The sequence below is a fragment of the Macrobrachium nipponense genome, chromosome 7 (assembly GCF_015104395.2).
Source record: "Macrobrachium nipponense isolate FS-2020 chromosome 7, ASM1510439v2, whole genome shotgun sequence".
In the NCBI taxonomy this organism is placed as follows: Eukaryota; Metazoa; Arthropoda; class Malacostraca; order Decapoda; family Palaemonidae; genus Macrobrachium; species Macrobrachium nipponense.
The window spans coordinates 11,155,239-11,182,937 of record NC_061109.1 but is presented as its reverse complement, the minus strand read 5'-3'; the positions used below and the strand labels follow the sequence as shown (position 1 = coordinate 11,182,937).

The 27,699-nt window shown below is 42.0% G+C and overlaps 1 protein-coding gene across 1 annotated transcript in view; it reads right to left on the bottom strand.

Moving 5' to 3' along the window:
* Nucleotides 1-27,699, bottom strand: part of LOC135217537 (serine/threonine-protein kinase atr-like) — a 796,062-nt gene that overhangs the window by 486,733 nt on the left and 281,630 nt on the right. Inside the window, 1 exon segment of the mRNA XM_064253504.1 lies at nucleotides 10,967-11,112. Coding sequence (XP_064109574.1) covers nucleotides 10,967-11,112 — 146 coding nt within the window.

The window sequence follows — 27,699 nt, the reverse complement described above, 5'->3', positions numbered from 1 at the left end:
CTTGATCGCCAAATTCGATTTAAATCTTTCAAGCCTTGCCTTCAGGAGGATAATCTGTTTACCGACGCAAACTGATGAAGGGGACCCTAGGATTCTCTCCTGGTTTCTCCTTGACGTTTGTTTGCATTTGAGAAATTGGCCTGACAGATTTTTGCTATTTCCTTCCGTTTGGCCACTGGAATTGACAGATTGTGGGAAGACAAATCCCATTGGATTCCTAGCCACTGAAACAAGACTCTGGAGTAAGTCGGATTTCGTTTTGTTTATCTGGAACCCCAGAGTTCCAGAAAGGTAACTACCTTTTTGGTGGCTTTGAGACATCCTCGACTGTTGGTGCCCAGATCAACCAATCGTCGAGGTATGCTGCTACCATGATTCCCTGAGCTCTCAATTGTTGTACAACCACTTCTGCTATTTTTTGTGAATACCCTGGGGGCTACATTCAGACCGAAGGGCATCACTTTGAATGAGAATGTTTGATTTCCTAGCCTGAATCCTAGGAATGGGCGGAAGTGCCCACGGCTATAGGGATATGATAGTATGCGTCTGTAATATCGATGGAGCATGTGACGGCTCCACGCGGAAGTTAAGGTCCTTACTTGCGAGAGGGTAAGCATCTTGAACTTGTCGCAACGAATGAAAGAGTTTAGCTTTGACAAGTCTAAGATTACCCTTCTTTTTGTTGAGCCTTTCTTTGGCACGCTGAATAAGCGACCTTGAAATTTTAGATGCTTTGACTCTCGCAATAGCTCCTTTCTGAAGGAGTTCTTCCGCGTTAATCTGTCAATTCCTCTGATGGTATCTGGTGAATGATTTGATTGGAGGAGGATCTTTGACCCAACTCCAACCCAACCTCCTTTGGACACTATGCTCTGTGCCCAATTGCTGAACCCCCACCGTGGCGGAAAGAGGAACAGCCTCCCTCCTACCTGGGGAGGCCTCATTGTTGATGGGCGGGTTGACCACCACGCCCTTCCCCTCTTGAACTGCCTGCTCCTTGTCGCCCTTCCTGCGCCACGCTGACGAAAGTAAACCTCTCGCCCTACCTCTCGGCTGTTTGTAGCCTTGAGCCTCATATGTAGGGTTGAAGGCCGGCGAGATTGCGTAGGAGGTGGAGGGCTGTGATTGAGGGGACAACAGGAGGATGGGCTGGTTCTGTTTCGAACTAGCAGGTTGTCCTTGTTGGGTAACCGGGACAGCCTGCACAAATTGCTGCTGTTGCTGGTGTTTCTGATACGGCTGGAATCCTCTTACCAGCCTTCCCTTTTTTCTTTGGTTTCTTACCAGCAGTGGGAACGGAATCTTGTTTCCTCTTCGAGGAAATACCCCACCTAGCTCTAAGGCTCTGGTTGAGCCTAGCAGCTTCGTGGTGCACTTCGTTGACAGCGGACTCTGGGAAGGGAGATCCGCTCCCCACATGCTAGAAGCCAAGAGTCTGTTCGGCTCGTGCCTAATAGTACACTCCTGTAGAACATGCTTCCGGCAATTCCTCCTAGCCTGGAAGAAGTCGAAAGCGTCTGTTAGTACCGTCTGGAACTGAGATTTTGCCAAAATCTTGAACAGCGGTTCCGTAGCGTAAGAGAGAGCAGCCCATTTCCGTGATTATAAGGGAATTGAGGGACCTGCCAAACCTGGTTTTTGGTTCGCGCATCAAACTCTGCCTGGATTTAGGAATCCGGCAGCCTTGGTAGCTTCTCGCCGAACTGGTCCATGGCGCAGTCCGGTTGAGCTTACCAAGCGTGAACGTAGCTGGCAAGTTCTCCCACAATTCTCCGAAAGCGGGAAGAGCGGAGAAGTAGACTCCGCCTCCCTCAACTGTGGGATGGGCTCATCCTTGAGGACTGCCTGAAGGGACTTCTCTACTAATTTCGTGGCGAACGGAAGAGAAACCTCCTCTTCCGTCGCGAAAATAGTAAAGGGATCTTGTAGGCCTGGAGTTTATGTTCGTACACTCCCAGTCCTCAAGGCAGTGAACCCATTCCCGTTGAGCATGATCTCTACTATAGAACCCATTCCCGTTGAGCATGATCTCTACTATATAGGACAGACTCTCTAGAGATCTTGTCTTCCCTAGTCAGAGCCGTTACAGTCAGCCTAGCATAACCGATGAAACGGCTGCGTCAGACCCGGAGGGTAAAACTCGAAGTCCTCAATCCTCCGAGTTCCACACTCCGGGATAGAGATTCATCCATCCTTGAAAGGAGCGTAGGCAGCTACTCTCCATGGGTTCTCCATGGAGAAAGCTGGCAGAGAGTCGTATGGCGGGAGTTGGAGAATGCCAGTGCTTGGCACTGGGGAGACTGGAGAGGAACCTGAGATAGCCCGGCTACTCGGTCCTCATTCTCCCTAACCCTGTTAGAGAGATCTTGTATCGACTGCCTGATTGAGACAGAGTGCTCGACAACTGTGCGAACATCTGCTCGAATCTCGTCCCCAGGGCGGAGACTTGCGAGCCAACCAGCTCGCCACACTGTTGCATCACCACTGCTGAGAAAGCAGAGGGATCAAAGGTGCTAGGCCCTGCTCCTCCTACCGGCGTAGCCGGAGTGGAAGCGGTGGAGGCGGGAGAAGGCACTGGCTCGGCGGGAGCGCGAGCCTTCTCCTTAGAAGCCTTGCTTCTAGAGCTCTTTGAGTGAGAAGAGCTCGGCTTCGCTTTCACCGCGTCGGCGTAGGAAGTCGAAGACTTCCTAGCCGAAGAAGACGAAGACGACTTCCTAGAAGTTGTCTTGGCCAGAGTCTTCGGTTCTCTCTGTCCCTTCACCTTTTTTGGGGTACAGAGAGAGCGGGAGAGCGGGTAGGGATCTCAGATCCCACAAAGCCTTGGAAAGAAGCACTCGAAGAAGGGACAGGAGAAGATCCAGGAGCACCCAAGGAAAGACCTTGGGCGCCCGACTACACCTACCTCAACCAACAAATCCTCTACCCCTAACGCCATGGGCTCGATGTTAAGGTCCAGGGCAGCGATGTCCGGGACCGACTCCTGGGAGGCTACGACCCCCAAATGTATTGCTGGAGGTCTTGCTGGATGGAGGCTATCAAGACCCGCGGACAGGGTCAACGTAACCAGTCGAACTTGCCCGCGGGGAAGATCTGGACGGGCCAGGCTTCTTATCAAGAATGTATGGCTGGCCTTTGGCGGCGTTCTTCCCGAAGCCAGCCCACCCCCACCCACGCTTTCAGGGTAGCGAGGGCGACTTCCCTCACACCAGTAGCCTGAAAGAAAGGCGAGATTAGCTTCTAGTGGCGGAACGGGGTTAACAAACTTATGACTAAGAGTTGTTAGTAAATGATAAGGAAGCCTATAACGGACTTACCCCATCTCCCCAGACTGACCGACTAGGTCGTAGCGATGGCGCAGGCTTCTGGGTGCCAGAACGATCATCTCATTGTATGACGTGGCACAGGGCGCTGAGACCTGCACTCATCGTGGCCGCAGGGGTCGTACAACGTCGCGTTGCACGCTGGGACCTGACAGTTGGTAGCCTGTAAGTGGAAAGATACTGAGTACCAGGTAAAACACTTACAGTCTAACAGATGCTCCGCTGGTGCCGGAGCGATAAAGTTAGATTAAACCAGAGCCCCGCCAAATACGTGTGGTAACCAGGTTGGTTTGTGTGCCCTAGGCTATAGCTCCGCTGATGGGCGGGAACACAAAAGGAAACCAACCAGGAGTGGTGGTAATCGGAAACCACGACGGAAAATGGCGGGGAGGTAGAATATTAATAATAACATTACACAATTCATTGAAAAATTAGGGTATATCCTTAAAATAATAATAATACAAACCTCTCTCCGCCCGTCTACTAGAAGAGTGCGCGGGTAAGAAGCAAGCTCCCTTCCGGTTAGCGGGGGAGAGATGTAAGGATATAGTGCACCCGCAACCGACCACTAGTAGTGCCCACCCCGCCCCGCTAGCGGAGCCAGTAATCTATAACCAAAGGTGCCCCGGCTTGCGACGGAAGGCTCCTTCGTTATAGCGAGGGAGGTGGCTCGAGCAACTGGGGAGGGGGGGAGGAAGGTCTCGGCGTAACACGGCGGGAGTGAGAGAGGGGGGAGGGGTGGCCTACTCCTCCCCGCCTCACCGACTACCCGCATGGAGACCGGTACCTCATGAGTGGTCGCCTATACCCCCAGCTGGGAGGAACCCCTGGTCACAGAGGGAGAGAGAGAAGGCGACTGAGGTTGTCATGACAACCAAGGGGTCCCCCAGCACCTCCCTATACCAGAAAGGGAGGCAGGGGCAGGGTAAGGTGCGATGGAACACGTGACCGCAAGTGGCCTAGGCCGCGAGCAACACAACCGAGAGGGCCACGTGAACCAGGCTGTACCAATACAAGGAACAAGCACCTAGGCTAGCCTAACACCCCTAAATATAATAAATATTTTTTATACATCGAAAAGATGGAAAAGACACTTTTAGTAAAAGAGAAAGAAGCCCAGGAGGAGGCAGACTGTTCCAAGAAACAGAAGCCTACTCGGAGCCAGCGATAGCCGATGAAGAGCAAGAGCCGGGATGCTGGGCCGGAATAATAACTAATAGCCCTAAATACCAAAACTAAGAGAAATGGTAGGAGGGCTAAACTAGCTAAAACTCATGTAAAAACAATGAACGTAAAATAGTAAGCCATAAGTATAAGAAGTCCCAGTATGGAGGACCGGGAATTCTAAACGAGGCCGCATGGCCCCAGCATGGCCCCCCCCCCCCCGCCCCCCACCCCCCCCCACGAGACAACCGGGGAACCGTATATGACCTATTTAAGAGGAAAATACTGGTACCCGGGGAAGATAAAAATGCGGTAAAACATTACTTATGAGTTACTTAACTTAGCCGTGGCAATAGCAGAGCGTTCCATGGTAGATTAATGAGATAAATCCCGTAATAACACAGCACAAGGAAAAATGCGTCTTGAACGCTAGCGCTAAAATTAAGGATGTCCGCTAGGGGCGCTGCGTCTCCGTGGACGTCCCTCTAGTAGTAGTAGTAGCGGATGCATCTAGCCCGTTGGTATCAGCTCTCGCTTTGGGGGATTCTGATTGGAAGTTCTAATTGGTGATTGTCTCGTGGTAGTGTTCCCCACTCGCCCCTATTATCATACGACACTTCTTTTTAAGAGTGAGCGAGTCAGTTTTACTGACATTTTCTTAATTTTGTTTTTCTCTGGTAATTTTAGATTAATTTTACCTAGAAAGAATGATATTAAGGATCCTTTCATAGGCCGACACGAGCTGAGCCCAGAAAAAGAGATTTTAAAGTCAGGAAGTCTAGAAGTGAAAATGTTTATCTATGGAATAATCCTATATGAATCTTATACAGGGCTAATAATATATATAGAATTTGTATGGAAACCTTTTTCATTAGTTTCAATAAGGAATATTTAATTTAACATAATCATGCAGTTTTTCAACATGAAACTAACATAATATATTGTTCAATTTTGGTACTGTTTTTTTTCAGACATTCTTCTCATGTGGGTCGAGTATTAAAAAATTGAAATTGCAAATGACAAGCACCAAACGAAATTTGCAACGAACCTTTAGTTAATTACGCAAACCCTGTAACTAGTTACTGCCTAGTTTGGTTATCTCCCAGCTTCGACCCCATTCTCAAAATACCTTGGAGCAGCAGTAGCTCGGAAGGAGAGGGACAGTGAAGACGTGACCACTACCTAGCACAGCGCGACTTTGAGATCGTTATTACGATCATACCAATCTTTCGTGCAGTGCATTATAAAGGAACTATGAAGAGCTAAAATGTATTTGTGACCTGGCCCATGTACCGAGGGTGGGGAGGAGAATAATGCTGCCTATTATCACCTTAGGCCACCACCATTTTCCACGAAGAACAACTTGCCGACCGATGTCATCTAGTTGGCAATACAACTATTCGGCTTAATTTGGACCTAGAAAGGATAGCTGAAAATTTGAAGGTTCGTTGCAAATTTCGTTTGGTGCTTGTCATTTGCAATTTCAATTTCAGTAATTATTGTTGAACAATAATGTCCTAACAGAATTTCCCCATGGAATTTATCAGAGAATCATATTTGATTGGTACCCATGTATGTAATTATATTTACCAAGTAAGCCTATTATATAACCGTCTTTTGGGCCTTCATTTAAAGGCAACATTAATATTTCTTGAGCTAGCATAGTACTTTTACTTATATTTACCAGGTAGTAATTTATATTTTTCAAACCATAATATTCTATTTATGGTCTGCCGGGTTAACCCAGTAACTACTTGTTCATCCCAGATAGTTTTGCTTAGCCTCTCAATCTCGTGTTTCGTTGCCTCATTGTTTTTGAATTGACATGCCCATATATTTGCATTGATCTTGAGCATTTAGAGGTTTACTTTATATATATATATATTTTACTTAAGTCAATTTCTTAAGTTTTACATGAAATTTTATGAAGTTAATTTGATTAGGAGTCCCTTCTTACATTAGGATTTCCCTCATTTCAGATTCTCTTGATTTATTCTGAAACTGGGAGTTGGCAGCAGGGCCGCCAGCACCATCCCTCTACCTCATATGGTTTGGGATTACCTGTTGCAAACCAGAAAGCAAGGATATTCACAACAGATTGATAGAAAATGAATTGATAAATTAAACTGTAGAATTTATTATTAAATTTTAGTTTTTTTCTTGGTTTATTATTCACAGTAAATAATTCAGAATAATGCTTCATGAAGCCTAAAATGCTGTCCAGCCTACTTTGTAAGGGTGCAATAGAAGGATCCATGACAGCCATACCTTGCAACACTAGGGAAATCAGCTCCAACATCTGTAGTAGTTGGTTACTGAACAACCACAATATGATCCAGTGGTACCGATGGGCAGTATGGCACCAATGGGCACTCAGGGCAGCTAGGGCACCCATGGGTGCTCAGCCGCTTGTGGGACCTGAGGCACCAATGGGAGCTCTTGAACCAGTGAGCGCTCTTGAAGAAGAGGTAAATTGTACGCCAGTGGGCATTCCTGCGCCAATGGGCACTTGGCAACTCATGGCAGCTGAGGCACCAATGAGAGCGCTTGAACCAGTGATCACTCTTGAAGAAGAGGTAAATAATGTGCCAGTGGGCGCTGCTGCGCCAATGTGATCTCTTTAATTACTTAAGATACAGAAGGCACGACCGATTCCCTTTCTGCTGGAGAAGGATGCACAAGCACCAACAGATGCTCAGATGTCATACGCTTCTTAGAGCTACTCTAATATAGAGGAACCATCTGGAGAAGGGAGCACAGGAGGATAAAGATCCAGCAGCAACAGACACTCAGAACTTTTCCTGTGTGCTGCCTCATCAGATGGACGCCCAGAGAACGACTTTGAAAACGAAGAACGAAGTCCCGGAAAACGAAGGAAGGGAACCTTAAGTGAGTGTTATCCTTTCATTACAATAACCCTCTAAGCCGTCGTCATTGTGTGAAAAGCATTCTGGACTGTCCCAGAAGCTGCAAGAAGGGTGCTGGTCATCTTCAGTGACCGAGACTCATCAACAAATCGCCACTGGCGCCTGGGGGACAACTCCTCAAGCTCAACCCACTCTATAAAAGACGAGACACCTCCTTAGAGACAACTTTCCAATGGAGCTCTGTTGTGATCTAGGATTTAACAACAGGACCGCCTGAGGGGGTGACTGCTCGTGGGCAGACCCCACTGACCTCCCTTGGGCTACCATGTGATGGGGAGTTTGACAGGGACCTTTGCCCAGGAGAATCAGCGGGATGATCAGCTACCTCCTTTACAACACTAGTATTGGCACTCACTTCACCACTACCTGCTCTATTAATGTTTTGACAGACGCTCCTCACTTCTCTCCATCACCTGAAATATAACTGAAAATTTTTGGTCCACCCACACTTTGAGGCTGGCAATGACATCGGATTGGGTAAGGGAGCCAGGGTTAGGATTAGGTTGAATAGACGAGAGGGAAGGTTGATCAGAAAGTAAATCAGAGACATTTCCAACAAGAATATCCTGACTAGCTACATGCTTCTTACTGTTAGCCTAGAAGCAGCTTTTCTCTTTTCATCCCTCTGTAACTTATTTAAGTGACTGGTTGAAGTTTTCCAAACTTTACTATCCCACTGATCACATTCCCCACAAATCAAATTAGGAGAGCAAGGCTGACCTCTACAGTCAGTGCAAACTGAATGTCGATCATAACACGCTTTAATAAGTCTTGTCTTAATAAGCCTTAATAAGCCTTTGCTGCAATACCAAGTATCTTGAGTACTAATATCTGACATGCCACATTACTAACGAGCACAAAAATAAGAAAAGGTCTAATTCAAAAGCAAAATTTACTATTTCGACAATTAATTCCTGTTTATAGCTAAATATTGCCGAAATGGCTACCAAAATATCGGGGTACAGTGGTCCCCCCGTAATCGCGGGGAATGCGTACCAGACCCCCCCGTGAATAGTTAGAACCCGCGAATGTTTGGAACCCCTATAAAAACGCTAAAAACAGCCTATTTTGTTAGTTAAAACTCAAGAAAAACCCTCTAAAAATTTTCATACTTGGTTTTTTTAATAGTTTCATCACAAAAAGTGCATTTTATGATGAAATTGATGACAAAACCCCAGGAATATGTAGATATTTCTCATAGAAAAATACAACGAATGTGTGAATTTTACGCAAATAATGCGGGGAAACGTTCCCAAGAGAAATCCACGAATGTGTGAGTCCGCGAATCCGGAGACCGCGAATACAGGGAGTCCACTGTACTTCACCAAAACCTCCAAGTGATCAACTAAAGTAAACCAATTCCAAAACATTCTGCTGCTGCTGAACACTGTTGACAGTACCAGCCTGCAGAAACGACTGATTTTCATTGCCGAGTTGGTTCCACTCTCCCCCAGTAGTGGAGGGAGGGTTGCCTAGCCAAAAAAACAAAGCACTGCCATGAATTTCCAAATTCTAGCTGCCAACGGATAGATAATATAGCTATGTAACATAAAAACATGTTTTTCCTACAACAGAACCTGTTTCAGTGACAATGCCAGGCCTCACTTTGAACAAAACAAATCTTAAAATACAGGCAACAACAAACCTAACAGAATAGGCTTTCAGAGAAAGAGGTCCAGCAATTTTCAAGCAGGTTTTCATTGTGCAAAGAAACAGAAAAGAGAAAGAAGTCAAGAAGGAAAGTGTCAGACATTTTTATGCAAGGTGCCTCCCCTTCCAAAACAATACCATTGCTCTTCCATTTCACTGTCCTCTCCAGGAACTGCTTCTGCTATAAACTCTTCTCAGTACAGGTAGAGTGAGGGTTAATTTTAATTTATTTTATCTACTTTTTAATATTTCTATAGTACTATATTATTTTATGCACATATACAGGTTTTGTTTTAATAAGAAATACTTTTACTTGACCTGTAAACTTAAGTTTAAAATGTTTTACATAAATAATTTTCGGATCTGGAATGAATGAATCAAATTTACATTATTTATGAAAAAACTGATTATGAAAAAATTTAGTTCAGATTTTGAATAGCCTTCCCGGATTGATAAGTTCAAGAAACAAGATTCCACTCCACTGATATGCTTTTGAATCCTATGTTCCAATTATCTTCAATTAGCACTTCACCAGCATTCCGATCTCACTTTTATATATACTGTCAATATAACTAAAATGGTCCAAAGTAGTAGCGATATTGCTAACTGCTTCTTAATATATCCCCTGGATTAGAGAAGTCTGTTAGTACCATCCCTGAATCCATGGATTTTTTGGAAATGGAGATGAATTGCTCTGAGAAGGCAAAGAAGGTTCCCATTATGTCTGGATGCATGAATGATGAAAAGGCAAAGGGTAGTAAAGTGCCTTGATGCTGGCTATTCAGGAATGGTCTTAGTCCTAATCAACAGCAGAGGACAATCAAATTAAGTTCTAAACCTAAGAATGTGGACTTAACTCAAGAGAATTTGTAGTTCCCTCCCTCACCCCAAAGTGGAAAAAGCTGGAAGAGGGACAGTGTAAGAATTGTGTTCTTCAGAATTAGGTTAGTCAGCCTAGAGTAATGGCTTGTTTGGAGATTAGTAAGACTCCTGAGATTCAATGAAAGCTCCAGTTTAGGGGTCTTGAAGAGTTAGTATGACCACCACTCCACTTTAAATCCAATACCACACCAGAAAGTTGAAGATACGAGAAAGTGAGGACCTATACCTTTTCTGGTCGAGACCAATAATTTCATCAGTCATCCTAGAAACAAAAAGTCATCTATCTATAAGACAAGTGGCATTGACCAAATCAATGGCCCTTCAACTGCACCAATGACAGATCAAGATGGAGATTCATAGGAGTGGTAATAACTTTAGTTTTGATGAAATAAGAGATTCAAACAATTTGAGAAGGTTTGGTCATGTGGAAAAAAAGGTCAATTGCTGTCAAAAAGCGCATACAATTTAGCAGTGTTAGAGTGAAGGGAGAAAGGAAGACATTTGGTAGTATGGATAATTATTTTACAATGGTGATGACGACATTAGGCCATCTGCAAGCTATCCTTCAAAAAAGATTGATGACATGAAGTAATGATTCTGTGGTGAAGCAAAATGACATTCCTTAAAAAGAAATACTGAAATATTACACTTTTTTAAGATCTATTTGTATTTTTCACACCTGAAATATATGAAGTCTTAACAGTAGGATAAATCTTCTAGTGCCAGCTGGAAAACCAGTAAAATTTTCAGAAAATTGAGTATGCAAGGAACTATAGGCATCTGCGCTTGATCGCGAGCTAAGTGGTAGCTCCCAAGGAAGTGCTTTGCTCTCTGTCCTTTTTAAAGACAGTTTATAAGCCTCTCAATTACATTGTAAATAACATTAAATGTATATTCCCAGATCATTTCATACCACACTGCAGTTTGTCATGCCTTAGCAACTGAATATTTACAAATTCAAAGCAAGACAAATACAGTACTATTTAGGATCAAACAACAAAAAGCCCAAAGTACTAAACTCACCACTGGAAACCAATGAGCTACTTCAAGCATCACAACAGGTTCATTCTCACTGATGATTGCCCGTACAACATGGCACCGCCATCTCGGTGCAACTTTATCATGCAACACAGCTATGACAGCAATACTTTGTGATTTCACTTTGGAGTCTGAAAACAAAAAGAAGTAGAAATAAAGTACTGTCCATTGCTAATATGTACCAGCACACAACTGATTTTTTAATCAGGCCATGATTTTGGAAGTATACCTGAAATTACAAGCCACTCAAACTTTTCTCTATATCATTCAGTAATTGTAAATTAAAACTAAAACAAATTTCAATGGGCATGTTACAATCCTTATAGCAGTACAATACAGGCAGTCCCCAGGTTATGACGGGTTCGGCTTACGACGTTTCAAGGTTAAGGCACTTTTCACTTATATTCATCAGAAATTATTTCCAGGGTTATGACACACATTCCAGGGTTACGGTGCCTACAACGCTGATCTGGCACAAGAAATATGACACCAAAAATGCAAACTAATAATAATAATAATAATAATAATAATAATAATAATAATATATTGGAAGGAGACCCTCTTTCAAACAAGTTTTATTGAAAGATATTGCTGCATCAGCTGCATTCAACTTGTAAGTAGTCTTCTCTATTTTTCTAACAATAGCTTTCTCTCTGCTACTACAACTGGCGAGTATTGCGCCGATATTACTCATCAGGAGGAGTCAATTTCGGGGATATTGCTTAAAATTTATTTATTTGTCTCAGTAAATGAACAAATAAAAAATATAAGTCGATCTAGTGGCCAACGTTTCTCTCGGTATCATCCGAGCAGTGGGTCGGAGTAGACTGTAGGTGTTGTCAAGATCTACTCAATATATAGCAGCAGGTCAGCAGGGGGTCAACCGCGAGCTGCGTTTTCATTGGCTGGTGGCGCAATGCGCTCCAGCTATTGGTTGAAAGAAGTTTTCTTCAAGACGCTTCTCGTCGTTGAAGGTTGCGCTGTTGCAGCCTAGCTGATCGTCGAGGCTGGGGCATGACTTCCCTGGGCGCTGTGTCACGACGGCTCGCGTTGTCATTGGCTGATGGGCTGCTTGTCTCATCTGGTATTCTTTGATCGGGAGTGTCGTTCGGTCTGGTATTACTTGTGCTATTATTTATGCACATAGGTCTCCTTAGGTTGGTGGGGAGGAAGAGCACTTCCTGCGTCGTATTCAATGAGGGCTTCTCTTGTTGTATGAGGAGTGCCTCGAGCAGTCGCAAACGTCGTTGGTCAGGAGCCCTCCCTATTATCTTAATATTCCTGATAATACCGTCGCGGGAGATGGCTTCCTGGTGTGCTGTCATGGTATGGTTTTTAATTGCCCCTTCTTGTGCGTGGCAAGAAATCCTCTTGGACAGTTTCATAGAAGTCATACCAACGTAAGAGCCGGGACATCCACGGACGGGGCATGAGAATTGGTAGACTACATTCGACTGTTTCAAGAGGTCTCTTGCTGGGGGTCGGGTTGTTCTTCATGATAAGGTCGCGGGTACGTCGATTTTGGTAATAAATCACGAGTTCGAGTTCTTTGTCGACTTCGGTGGGGGTCACATTTTCTCTGATGATTTTCCTCAATGCATCCTCGTCCTCACGGTGACGTGCGTGCATTCTGGCTTTGTAAAACAGCTTGATCTTCTCATGGGGGTGGGGCTGCGGTCTCTCACTCTCGCTATACCACCGATCCAACGCAGTTCGGACTTCTTTATTAATAAGTCGATTCGGATACCCGTTATTAACGAGTACCTGAGTGACTCGGTCGAGTTCTTTGTGAGTGTCCTGCCAGGAAGAACAGTGCGTGAGGGCCCTCCGAATGTAGGCCCTGACTGTGGTGTTCTTGAACCGTGCAGGACATTCGCTGTCACCATTCAGGCAAAGTACTAAGTTTGTTTTCTTTGTATATACCGAAGTTTTTAGACCATCGTCGGTCTTGGAGACGAGGACGTCGAGAAAGGGGAGCCGGCCTTCGTTGCTGAATTCGACGGTATAATTCAGCGAACTGCACTGCTGGAACATGTGCCGGACAGCTTCAACCTCTTCCTCATTCTCGGCATGTACAAAGACATCGTCGATATATCTTGCGTATTTACGAGGTTTTCTTATATTGGAGAAAACTCTCTCTTCCACAGTACCCATATAAAAATTGGCGAATAGGACACCGAGAGGGGAACCCATCGGGACTCCGTCTTTTTGCCAGAACATTGACTCCTCCTGATGAGTAATATCGGCGCAATACTCGCCAGTTGTAGTAGCAGAGAGAAAGCTATTGTTAGAAAAATAGAGAAGACTATTTACAAGTTGAATGCAGCTGATGCAGCAATATCTTTCAATAATAATAATAATAATAATATAATAATAATAATAAATAACAATAACAATAATAATAATAATAATAATATTTTGTTAAAGATGATGGCAGCATCAGTGGAATTGATTTTATATATGGTGTTTTCAATTCTTATTATTATTCTCTTCTCATCAGGGCTGATATTTGCTAATAGCTGGCCGATGTTCATATCTCGGTGAAAGAAATGTTTTCTAAAAATAATAATTTATTGATATGATAACAAAAGTGGTTAACAAATCTTAGTCTAAGGGTGTAATGGAATTCCAACGTTTCCAACCGTATCATCGGTTCATTTTCAAGGAAAGGTGAGCTTGAACTGATTGGAGTGGGGTCGTTTCGGTTCGGTATTTATTGTGCCCCAGGTGCTCTGTCTGATGGGCGCTGCATTTTCATTGGCTGAACAGAGGATAAGTCCCTGAGTCAAGCCGTCTTGCAGAGGTGGAAGCTCGCACTGCTCTTCTCGTGCGGACGCTGGAAGACTGGGAGCGTAGTATTGGGAAGGTTCAATTACCGATAGACGGTGGGGGCACCTGATTGGCCCGTTCGATCGGCTCTATGGTGCTGGCGGGCGGCGCCCTTCGTGCCACCGTCAGGAGGAGTGAAGTCTCTTGGGTGGTGTTGAGGCTGGGTCTCTCCTTCCCGATGTGTAGGGCCTCCAAGAGGCGGAGGCGACGGTGGTCTGCTGCCTTATCGATAATTCTGATATTAGGAATAATGTCATTCCTAGTTATCCTGGTATTGTGGACGTTTTTGGCATGATTATGGATGGCGCCTTCCTGAGCGTGGCAGGATATCCTCTTCGAAAATCGCATAGTCGTCATACCAATGTAAGCGCCGGGGCATTCCCGGACAGGGCATTTGTACTGGTAGACAACGTTAGTTTTCTTGAGAGGGTCCTGCAACACGGGGGCTGGATTGTTTTTCATAATCAGGCCACTGGTCTTCTTGCTCTTGTAGTAAATTATTAGTTTCACTTTTTTCGCAGGGTCCGTGGGGGAGACGTTCCTTTCTATGATGGTACGAAGGGCTCGCCCTGCAGCCCCTCCTCTTGGCCGAGGCCCTCACGGAACGCGATGATTACAAGAGTGATGTGATAGACAGGCGCCTGAGGGAAGCTGCCAAAGAACTCCGAGCGAAAGAGGATGTCACCGTCCGTCGCGCCGATAAAACCGCTGCATTTGTACTCATCCGCACTGAAGAATACCACCACAAGTTGGATGAGATACTGGCAGACAGCAGCAAATTCCAGAGAATCACCAAGAACCCGGTAGATGACATTAAACGTGAGGCTAATAGGATTATTGAGACTATCAATGCAGCTTCCAATGCCCTTCACTTGCTGCCGATCGTTGGGGACTACGACCTTGGCTACATATACGGGAATGTTAAAACCCATAAACCAGGGAACCTGTTACGCCCCATTATTAGCCAAATTCCCGCTCCTACATACCAGCTTGCGAAGAAATTGAATACTATTTTGACTCCTTATGTTCCAAATGACCACAGTTTGAAGTCATCTGCCGAGTTTTTTAGAAGCAACTGAAAAACGACACCCTGGAGGAGTTATTGCATCGATGGACGTGGAGTCCCTCTTCACGAACGTCCCCGTGGATGAAACAATTCAGATAATCCTGGATCGTGTATATAGAGACGACTCCACGCCCCCATTAAACATCCCTGAGCATGCCCTCCGAAAACTCCTTGAAATTTGTACAAAAAAGGCCCCTTTCTCCACCCACAGAGGACATATGTACACACAGAAAGACGGTGTAGCGATGGGTTCTCCCCTCGGAGTACTTTTCGCGAACTTCTACATGGGTGCTGTGGAACGTCGGGTATTCGCCAACATCGAGAAGCCGTCTATGTACGTCTGGTATATTGACGACACTTGTTCATCAGCGCCAGCACGGTGGAAGAAATAGAGCGCCTGCGACAGCCTTCCACGACCACAGCAGACTCAACTTCACCATCGACATTGCCGTGACCGTCGCTCCCCTTCCTTGACGTCCTCGTCGGGCAACAAGAGGAGCGCTTCGTAACAACAGGTGTATACGAAACCCACGAACCTGGCATGTGCCTGAACGGCGAGAGCTGAGTGTCCAGAGAGATACAAGCGCACTGCGATCAGCGCCTTCATCAGGAGAGCTCTCTACATGCTCTTACGTGGAAGGACACGCACACTGAATTAGAACGTGTTGCCCAAGTTTTAATTAACAACGGGTATTCCAACCGGGACATCACTAAATGCATTCGCAGAAACATCGATAAGTGGTATCAGCAGGAGCCTGCGTCCCCGCCGCCCTTGAAAGACGTCACTCTCTTTTACAAGGGAGTATTTCATAAGAAATACAAAGAGGACGAGCGAGCCCTTCGTACCATCATAGAAAGGAACGTCTCCCCCCGGCCCCCACGGACCCTGCGAAAAAAAGTGAAACTAATAATTTACTACAAGAGCAAGAAGACCAGTGGCCTGATTATGAAAAACAATCCAGCCCCCGTGTTGCAGGACCCTCTCAAGAAAACTAACGTTGTCTACCAGTACAAATGCCCTGTCTGGGAATGCCCCGGCGCTTTCATTGGTATGACGAGCTATGCGATTTTCGAAGAGGATATCCTGCCACGCTCAGGAAGGCGCCATCCATAATCATGCCAAAAAACGTCCACAATACCAGGATAACTAGGAATGACATTATTCCTAATATCAGAATTATCGATAATGGCGAGCAGACCACCGTCATGCCTCCGCCTCTTGGAGGCCACCCTTACCACATCGGTGGGAAGGAGAGACCCAGTCCTCAAACAACCACCAAAGAACTTCACTCCTCCCGACGGTGGCACGAAGGGCGCCGCCCGCCAGCACCATAGAGCCGATCGAACGGGCCAACCAGGTGCCCCGTCTATCGGCAATGACCTTCCCAATACTACGCTCCCCAGTCTCCAGCGTCCGCACGAGAAGAGCAGTGCGAGCTTCCACCTCTCCGCAAGACGGCTTGACTCAGGGACTTAATCCTCTGTTCAGCCAATGAAAATGCAGCGCCCATCAGACAGAGCACCTGGGACACAATAAAAATACCGCCGAACGGACCCCACGTCCATCAGTTCAAGCTCACCTTTCCTTGAAAATGAACCGATGATACGGTTGGAAACGTTGGAATTCCGTTACGCCCTTAGACTAAGATTTGTTAACCACTTTTGTTATCATATCAATAAATTATTATTTTTAGAAAACATTTCTTTCACTGAGATATGAACATCGGCCAGCTATTAGCAAATATCAGCCCTGATGAGAAGAGAATAATAAGAAGAATTTGAAACACCATATATAAAATCAATTCCACTGATGCTGCAATCATCTTTAACAAAACATGTTTGAGAGAGGGTCTCCTACCTTCAAATAATTATAATAATAATAATAATACTGTTAAAAAGAATGGCAGAATTAAGCGAGTTGATTTTATATATTGTTTTTTCTTTTTATTTTCCTTACAATTCGCTTCTCAGGCTCAGCGATGTTTCAGCATTAACTGACCAATATTGATATTGGGAATTTTCAAAATCATAAATGCTGAAGGTAATCTTTTATTGGAACAGGACCTGATATCCTGTTCCAATAAAAGATTACCTTCAGCATTTATGATTTTTGAAAATTCCCAATATCAATATTGGTCAGTTACTCAGAAACATCGCTGAGTCCTGAGAAGCGAATTGTAAGGAAATAAGAAAAAACAAAAATAAAAAAAAACAATATATAAAATCAACTCGCTTAATTCTGCCATTCTTTTTAACAGTATTGCCTAAAAGAGGGTCTTCTACCAAAATAATAATAATAATAATAATAATAATATGCTTTATTTCAGCTCGGAGCCATATACGTACACTGAATATACAAAATACAGACAGTAACATACACAATCTAGATACATGAGACATGATAAAATAGAAAAAGAAAATGAATAATCGGCACTTATCCACAAAATAGCTGAGGTAGCATAAAAGCTAGTAATCATAATACTGGTAATAACAGTAATAATATTGGTGAGAAAAAAAAATATGCATTGAGAGTAATAACAGTTAGTGCACATATTATACAACTTAAATTTCAACTAGAGACCTTAGGTGGTTACAGTAGTCGGGTCCAGAGGGCTAAATACATAAATTGAAAGTAAAAAAAAACTTTAACTTGATAGTAATCACAGCAATAATGAAAAATTAAAATATCAGCAATAAACTGCAGATGACATCTTGCTAATACAGAGATTAAGTCCTTTAGGGGACAAAGGCCTATTTTTCCCATCTTTGAAGGTTTTTTTTTATGTAAAATACAATAAGAATGCAGTTTACATAGTTTTGAATGCACCCAAAGCATTAAAAGTAAGGTTTTCTTAGGATATTTTATGATGTTCCGGCTTACAACGATTTTCAGCTTATGACGCGTCTCAAGAACAGAATGCCCATCGTAACCCGAGGACTGCCTGTACTACCATATGACACTAAATTACCAAAATACCTAAACTTCTTTATAAATTTCTTTATAAAGCAGCCATCACATCACTAGTTCATACACTGCATGTGGCTTACAAGTTTTACAGAAATTATAAAAAGTACAAAAACTCACAGAAAGTAAAAGTACAGACAATGGACAACAAAAGCATACAAGAGTACATTAGATATTTACAACTGCACCTTCCATCACTATCTACATCCACAACCCACTGGGTCAAAAATGTAAAACTTTTAAGCTGCTTCCAGCATCTGTAATTAATACTACATTAAAATATTTTTTATATACTACAGTAGAACCCCGGACCTCAACGCTAATCCATTTCAGAAGAAGTGTTGAGATGCAATTCAGTTGAGATGTAATAAATTTTTCTGCAAGAAATAACTGAAAATGGAATAATCCGTTCTTGACCATCTGTTATTACCTTAACCTTGCCTTTTTATATAAAATATTATCCAAATTATAACTACAGTGTACATAGCCCTAGTTTTAAGAGTTTCACATTTCTGTGGTCCACTCTGTCGCAGATTTTTGTGGAACACATTATTCTCTTTTCCACTGGGAACTTTCACTCATATGTGGATTTTTCTTTGGGCAGTATCTCTTAAATTATCACTAATTCGTTTTCTTTTTGTAGAGCAACACTGTATTCACTAATTACTGTATTTTTTTTAATAAAGTATACTAATTATTGTATTTTTTCATTAAAATATAAGAGACTTTTATATTAGGACCAAAATTCTCGCCTTTAAGAATATCGAGGAGTGGAAATAGGCAGGTAATCCTATAAGCCACTTTATATTTAATTTTGCATGGGTGTTCGTGGGAGATGAGGGGGTCGAAGCCTGTGAGAAACTTGACTCTCTCTACTATGCCATCTAGCTTCACTGATGAGCGTTGATTAAGAATCACAACATGACAACTCTTCACACGTTTCAGTTGAGGTAATTCATGATTGTTGGGCTTTGGTCAAGGCAAACGAGAGGTTCTTTTCTTTTATTCTACTTGCTTATGTCTGCCAGCCACCAGACTCCTCATGCTCCTTATCATCATCCACAATGGGGAGTTTGGGGGGAGAGATAGGGTCGGGAGACTCACAAGGCCTGGTGATCATCATTGAGGATCTAGCTTCCACTGGAGGCACTGCAAAGGGAGTGGAGATTGGGGGTTCAGCGGTGCCCTCCAGAAGGTCTATTGGTGATATGGGTGCTCCCTCTGAGAGGAAGTGGGCACCACCCACTTTGGGGGGGTATGTCCATCTCAACTTCATGTTGCAATGTTGCACAGTTACTTCTCTGGTGTTTCTGAGAGGCAAGGAAATAATAAATGCCACATTCAAAGAAGTCTGGTGCTTGCTGTACAATTGTCTAATGATTCCTAGACTCCTTTGATCACAACCCAGATCTTGGCAAGATTGCTATTTGTTTCCACAGTTTTTGGGATTGCTGTAATCCTTTGATGATCATGTCCCAGATCCATGAAAATTTATCATTCTTTTCTAATTTTTTCAGTTTTTCAATTTTTTCTGAGAGGGATTTTGCTGTTTGGAAGACATTTTCTGCTGTATGATACACTCAGGTAGGCTTAGACCAGCAGGCCCCTTTGGAGGCAGATTGTAAGGGTTATCAGTGTAGATTTCCACCAAGCAGGTCTTGTAGCCACTTAGTGATATGTATATATCTTCTTATGACAGAACATGTTTTTTGTGGATCGCTCCTTAAGAATGTTTTCTGGTATCAGGTTTTTGCATTTTGTATATGCAACGTCAATTTCCTCATCGGAGAAAGCAGCGCTGACATATTGTACAGCAGGCTCAACGTCAGAACAGTTCAATCAGTACTGTATAAAGTAAAGACAGCTGTTTGTGAGTAATGAACTTGTGTGTAGGGCATAGGGTTTGGTAAGTGCCAGGGTCACTTGCGCGATGAGGTTGGTCGGATGACATTTTTGTGGTAAAGGGAGTGCCAAGCACTAACACATACACTGCACTCCTTTACCCATTTCCCAGGACCAATATGGCTCGAGTAGATGTAGTTTGAAAGATTTCGAAGGCACTGATTTGATCAGAATGGATATTAATATATCTGCAATTACACAACACACTCTGGCTTACATGCCGTTTATTGCGTTAAGACACTATTAACACATTGCCTATAATAAAAGGTATAATGTAAGATGTATTTAAAATTATATTGCTGTAAAGATTTTTGATGATAGAGCATATTGCAAATTATTTAAAATATTCACTATTTTATTTTCCTTTTCTAGTAAAAGCAGACTGGAAAATAAAATGAAAATAATTAGCAAATATTTAAAATATTGTACATGCTTTACCAGAAAAACATTACAGTAATATCATTTTATGTACATCTTATATTACCTTAAAGATTGAGAGAGAGAGAGAGAGAGACGAGAGAGAGAGAGAGGATGAGAAGGATGACGAGAGAGAGAGAGAGAGAGAGAGAGAGAGAGAGTACACTGATTATGCTCAGTCCGAGGCTAACCTGGAATGAGAAAATGGCTTAACTTGATTAGTTGACAAATGTTCTGTAAGACAGATTTATTTAATTTGTATCAAAGACTTATCTAATTTTATTAAACATTTTATAGATATTTTGCTGTTTACATTAATATTCACAGGGGATGCGTACCAGAACCACCCCTGTGAATAGTTAGAAAACACGAATAGTTGGAACCCCTATAAAAATGCTGAAAACAGCCTATTTTGTTAGTCAAAACTCAAGAAAAACCCACAACAATTTTTTATACTTGGTTATTTTAATAGCTTTATCACAAAAAGTGCATTTTATGATGAAATTTATAAAAAAACAGGGATTTGTGGATATTTCTCATAGAAAAATACCACGAATATGAGAATTTTCCGCGAATAATGTGGGGAAACGTTCCCGAGAGAAATCTGCGAATGTGTGAGTCCGCAAATCCGGAGAACGCGAATACAGGGGGTCCACTGTATATACTTGAGAGTAACAGGTGTAAAATGGTACTTAGGAATTTTTGGGATGATAGTTTGGAATTAATTTTGTTTGAAATATTAAATTGTTTTAGCATGATAATGTAAGGTATACATTTTTATTTGAACTATCAAATTAAGCAGTGAAATGTTGAATTGACAATTATAAGCATTTTATTTTATGGGCACTGGGGTACTGGATATTTGGCAGTTATAAGCCAGTTATGAGCATTTTTAGAGGAGATTTTTGCATCTCCGCAGCAGATTCTGGAACCTATTACCACATAAAAGTGGGGGAGCATCAGTAAAACTTGCTACAGACACATTATTATCTCAATAAAACTGTCTCTAACTATATTATTAATCCTATGTGTGCTAACATCCTCAAACTAGTTGCCTATGACAGCAGAATGCATATACATAGCAAAGATTAATATTTACTATAACAGTTCTTAGGTGAACGAGTTAAACAAGATTCAGACTACAAAAAGGACGAAGTACGTAGGTATTGGAGAGCACGGAACCCCATCACCCCAAGAACTAACCCGGTTCCCTGGTAGCTGACTCTTTCAAAAAGGCACACTATCACAGGGCAGTCACAGGTGTGGGCACCAACACCTTACTCTTGACAGGGGAACACAAAAAAGAGCAGACACTATGGAGGGGTTCAGAACGTTTCCTGTCACGATCTCAGTTAAAACTTGTATTAGAACCTAAAATAAGTTTAATGTCACATTCTAACTTCTCAATACGCTTTTCCTGAACCGAGTGGGGAGCAGAAGACGGAGCTACATAAGAAGTCTGAATACTAGTACTACCAAAATGCCTAGCTTGAGTAGGGATAGCTGCAGATGAAGGGACACCAAGTAGGATAGAACTAAAGTTATTAAAGTCCTGACCTACCTAATTGCTTTTGCAATTTATCAGCTTCCTTTCTTTCCTATATCTGACATATTCAGGCATAAAGTCTTCAGAACAATCCCCCTCATTCCTCACATCTAGTTCCAAGATCACACGCTGTACCCTTGCAGCTGGTACAAACGAATTTTATCTACTTCAAATTCTAACATCCTGCTTACACCAAAATCATTTCTTCATAGCCTGAAGTTATAGGTTTTGCTTCCAGTGGAAGACATCCCACGAAAATTAAATTACAATACCGTAAACAGGTGCAAAACAGCCAAACTTCATAGAATACCAACAATCTCCAAGGAGAATTATGACAAGAGCTAAAACATTCGAAACAACCAGGAAAAAGTCTCAACTTTTTCTGAGGTTGGGACTTTGCAGCCAGTTGTCTTTTCCCAACAGCACTTTAAAGGAAGGACCTGAGAAGATTCCTTGTACAGCCAAGCGATTCCAGATGACAATCAGAACGAAGTTTGGGTTTGTTACAGTTTGGTTCTGTGGTAGATCTAATCCTGAGATTGTGAATTTAAGATTTAAAGAAGAACCTGAGAAGATTACAGGAACAAATGGAGGACGATTCACCTTTTTCCTTCACTGTCCCAATTTCAATAATTTTGAACAATCTACTAACTCTCAATGAAATCACTTGCTTAGTAGCCATGAATTAGACAAACAGTACCTGGTGCCTTATTTTTTCAACAACAGGTCAGAGAATAGATTCCATTGCCGTCTGTTGTTCCATCCCAGTCACAAGGAGAGGAAGTCATCTAAGCATCCACCTCTCTGAGCCGTGACCTTCACATGGAATTATAAATCTAGTCTACCATGAAGATTCTTTGCCTAACGTTGCTAGGTGCCTCGTGCAAAAACCATGGACTTCATTTATCCCACATCTCTGTCGGTATGGAAATGTGGTTTGATTACCCCTAATCTGAGAGCCTAGTAGGAATCTGTTAAAACAATTTTACATTTTATTATCTTTAGAGGTAAAGCGCCTTACTATTTCAACAATCATGGCATACAAGGTAGCACTGGTGGAATCCTTGCCTTACAGTTTTGGAATCTATTTTAATATAGAAATTGTTAACTTTGATCTTCAGTCTGTTACACTCTAAAGGTCAGCTCCTGCAAGGTTTCCCATTACCTGATCCCTCCTGATCCCTGAATAAGGTTCTTAGACACCTGTTATCCTCTCAATTCATGAGCCTGTTACAACTACACCTTATATGCTACAAAAGGCAGTCTTCTTGACTGCTTTGGCATCAGAGGCTTGGATTAGCTTACTGGGCTTTCTTGGACAAAGACAATATTTCACAACTCATACACTTAGTTGTCATTTACTGTTGTCTCATGCCCTATCATTCCTGGCTAAGAATGAGAACCTTTTACAAGGAAAAACCCCCCTTTTTTTCATAAAACAAGTCAGCATCTTATATAAAATATTATGCCCAGTTCAAGAATGCACTTAAGGGTGTCCTAGATGTCACAGCAAACATCTCAGACAGTCCTATTTTTCCTACACCTTAGCACAGGCAACCTAATCTCTCTACATGGGCTGAGAATGATTCAAGTGGGCCTCATTAAAAGGGCAGACCCTCACTCCTTTCCTAAATTGTATGACATCCAAAATGTGTGAACAATGTTAATTTTCTTTGGAATGTTTCCTATGAAGATGTCTTCAAGTGTTAGTGGTTATCAGAGGCGCAATAATCCTGGAGCCTGGCCAGACATAATTAGGTTAGTTGCTGTAGAACTAAAAGAGATAAGGCATTTATAGGTTTATGTGTCTCATTCTTTATTCCCCAATGAGTATCTGGAATAAGGAAAACCGTTGATAACTTGTAACTGTATCTTGAATATTATTGCCAAACCCTATGTGTATCCGGAATAAAGAAAATGGTTAATAACCGGTGACTAGTGCTCTAGGTTGTGGGGATTTATTTATTAAACAGAAAAGTCATTTCCACCTATCAATTTCTTTTGTAAGCTCCTTTGACTACAGTAGCTATGCTATAAAAAATTCAGGTTCTGAACAATCTATTTTCATAGCAGTTGTGAGTCCTCAAACCCATTGACTTTTCCTGAGAAAAAGGCATGGGACTTGGGAGAACATTTATCTTCCAAAAGACCTGGCACATAATGAGAAACATGGCCGACATATGCTGATGTCACATCTGTGCAAGTGGGATGTAAACTGAGGCGGTTATTGTAGGAAAGGAGATCCCTCCTTTCCCGACTTCTTTATTTGCTATCATTGTATCAACAAGCACTATTCTGCTGAGATCAACTATAAGAGAACTCTTTGTAATTAGGCATTCCCCAGTTATCGGCAGCCTTTATTATTGGCAATCTGGTTTTACGGCACTTGTCTAATGATAATGATAACTGGATTTTCGGCGCCAATATGCGCCGATCCCTGGTTATCGGCACTGATCCCCACTTAACACTGGCAAACACTTTCACATGATTTCAGTCATCTTACAACATTACCCTTAAAAATAGTATATGGCTTTCAACTAAGTGTGAAAACTACTCAGGTTACCGCTATATTCAGGCACAGCCATTTTCTCTCATACAAAACTGGAAACACTGGGAAGTCAAGTACTGTACAGTACCTAAATACTTAATATGCATTGAATAAAATAAAATCTATTGATATTCTTCTGCTTACATAATTCCTTTTCTGTCTCCACCTCCTCTGTCGTCGCTCCAATTGCTCTTCCATCTTATCTTCATCCCCTGATGCAGTGTGATTCAGCTTTGTAATTACTTGGTAAATTACTTGTATAAAAATGACATTTTTATAATTAGATTTTATATAATACTTTATATAATACTTATCATGTATGTAATTACTTAGCTACCGTAATGTTCACACAGCATCCTAAATTCAAAATTCACGGTAACATGTCTGTTTTGTGTGTGTGTGTGTGTGTGGTGACAGGCACCATCCACTGCAACGGGAGCGTGGAAACAACGGTAACTGTACTGTCATTCTATTTATTAAAGCAAAGTCCTAGAAAAATCAGAGGGGAGGAGGGAGGGCTCTGATTTAGTAATTACATGGTATTATATATTCTAATTTCATTATAAAAATGTAATTGGAGGGGTTGCTGTGGTAGTGTTTAACACTCGCCCCAGTTTTATACCGACACCTTTTATTTAGGTGAGCGAGTCAGAGACTTCTGACATGTCCAATTTAGCAGTTCTCTGGTATTATAGCAATATTTTACTAGAAATAGTGCTAAAGAGGACACATTTCACTGAGCGACACGGCTTCCTCGCCCAGAAATGGATTTTTCCTACATCAAAATCCCTTTTTTATACAAGTAATTTACCGAGTGTAATTACTAAGCTGAATCTCACACTGTAACAGGGATGAATATAAGATGAAAGAGCAATTGGAGCAACGATAGGAGGTGGAGAGAGAAAAGGAATTATGTAGCCTTCCTTCAGTACCTCCACCACCCAAGATTCTGTTCCTAAGTCTCTCCAAACATGTCAAATCTGCAGTCAGCAGTTTTGCTTTTATTAAGCCTGGTAAGGACCTAAGAAAGGGCTTGGCAGCTGAAGACTGGTCATGTGACGAGGAAGGATAAATCTTTACTGGAGGGCCAGAAGGAAAAGAAGGAGCACATCTTTTATTCCCTGCTTTAAAAGATTTTCTGATAAATTTCCTATTTTCCTGTACGGAAATATCCTCCCTTATTGCCTTAAATAGAGACTGATTCAGGAGGCGGGCCAAAGGAGAAACAGAAACTTCTGAGATGAAGAGACCTTAGGCAAAAGATAAGAGCACAATTGTTCTCTCTTCTTCAAGACTGAGTTAGAGAAAACATAAGAACACTGTCCAGGCAACACAAAAAATCTAATGACTCCTCCCATGCTTTGATACCGCTGGCGCCGGTCTGTAAGCTGGCGCAGAGATGTGGCAATAGTACTTGGCAAAATTTCAGCAAAGACAATACTTCAACAATTCTAAACAAAGACTTGGACAAAGTCTCGCCCTCTGCATTTGACCAAAGCAACTTGCCAGTCTCAAGAGCGTGTCTTCTTATAGGATCGAGACATGCAAGGAAATCAGCATCATCAACCAAAGATGGTTTCAGCACTTGTAACAAGCCTGTGTCGTAATGAGTGGCTCTCTGCGATTTTAAACACACAGGAAGACTAGAGCTGGCAGACTTAGAAGAAGCTCTGTAAGGTATGTTATGGTGCCATAACTCTATTATAGGTACCTTATGTCGCCAATAACAGAAACAAGGACCCTTGTGGCACCAAAAATAACTCATTTTATGGCACTAGACAAGCCCCATAAAACCGAATCGCCATTAACCGAGGACTGCCTCTATAAGTATTGTACACATTCATAATGTAAATAGGTACACATTCACTGCATTTCGCATAACATTGATATTCTGCGCATACAGTATAGTACTTCATAGATATTTTATTGTTGCAAAATGGTTTTGAAATATTAAAATGTTTTAGGATGGTACGTAGTATGTAGAACACATTTAAAATATTATGTAGTCTGCAGAACAACTGGACTAGCAGGGAATGTTTATATCTGCGGAGTATTTTCATGTTAATATACGCACTAAGTACATTTTTGTGACTACTGTAAATAAATTTTTTATGATGAAAGAAGATTTACTAATTTTAGTATCTTTCTGGCTACTGTTAACATAGTTACATAATTTGTCGAGGTTGGGATTAAATGGGAGGGGTAAGAATCTGTTGGGTTTTTCCTTGGGGTTGTTAACAGGACGATAAAATGCTTTCTTAGCTCGTGAAATGGCTTTGTCAATAAAATGATCGGGGTATCTTAGTCCTTTGATGGTTGATCGTATGTGCTGAATTTCTCCATCGACAAACTCCAAGTCGCATATTTTAAACGCACATAGGGCAAAGTTCATTACTACATTGCTCTTAATGTTATTGGCATGGAATGAACAAAAATGTATGTAACTTTCGAGTTGGTTGTTTTGCAATACACAGAGAATTTAAATTTATGATTATTGTGATCTTTAATGACTAGTACGTCCAAAAAAGGTAGCTTATAATCTACTTCTCTCTCTATTGTGAATTTTATGGAGGGGAGAATACTGTTGGCTATTTCTAATAATCTGTTTTAAGTTCTGATCGTTTCTTCGGATGACAACGAATATGTCGTCTACATACCTAACCCAGAGCAGTGGTTTTATTGTATCATCACACCTGTTTAAGATTTCCCTTTCAACAAACTCCATACATAGATTTGCAAGTACGGGAGACAAGGGGGAACCCATAGCTACACCTTCCTTTTGGGCAAATCCTTGGTTATTGAATTGGAACACTGTTGAGGTTACGCATAATTTAGCACATATGATCAACCTTCAGAGGACTAAGATACCCCGATCATTTTATTGACAAAGCCATTTCACGAGCTAAGAAAGCATTTTATCGTCCTGTTAACAACCCCAAGGAAAAACCCAACAGATTCTTACCCCTCCCATTTAATCCCAACCTCGACAAATTATGTAACTATGTTAACAGTAGCAAGAAAGATACTAAAATAGTTTTTAAATACCCAAACACAATTAGCCATAAACTAATTAGAAACAACAATAACAATAAGAATACAGCAGGGCATCGATAATCACGGGGGATAGGGCCCAGAACCCCCTGTGATAAATAAATACCCGTGTTATCCTGATACCCCCCTAAAAATTGCTTTAAACTGCCTACTTTAATAATTAACCCACCCAAGACCACTATTTCAATGTTTATAACTACCTACTTTAGTTCAAGCACCAAATATGTCTTCAACTATCACCTTAAACTAAATTAGAGACAGTTTCAAAGTTATTCTTTCCTATCTTCAATTTCCCCTTCATCAGATCAGCAAACAAAAGTATATTACCTAACAATTCCTTTCCATTTTCATGATTTGGCTGCTGCACCAAACTAAAAGTACATAGTATATCTAT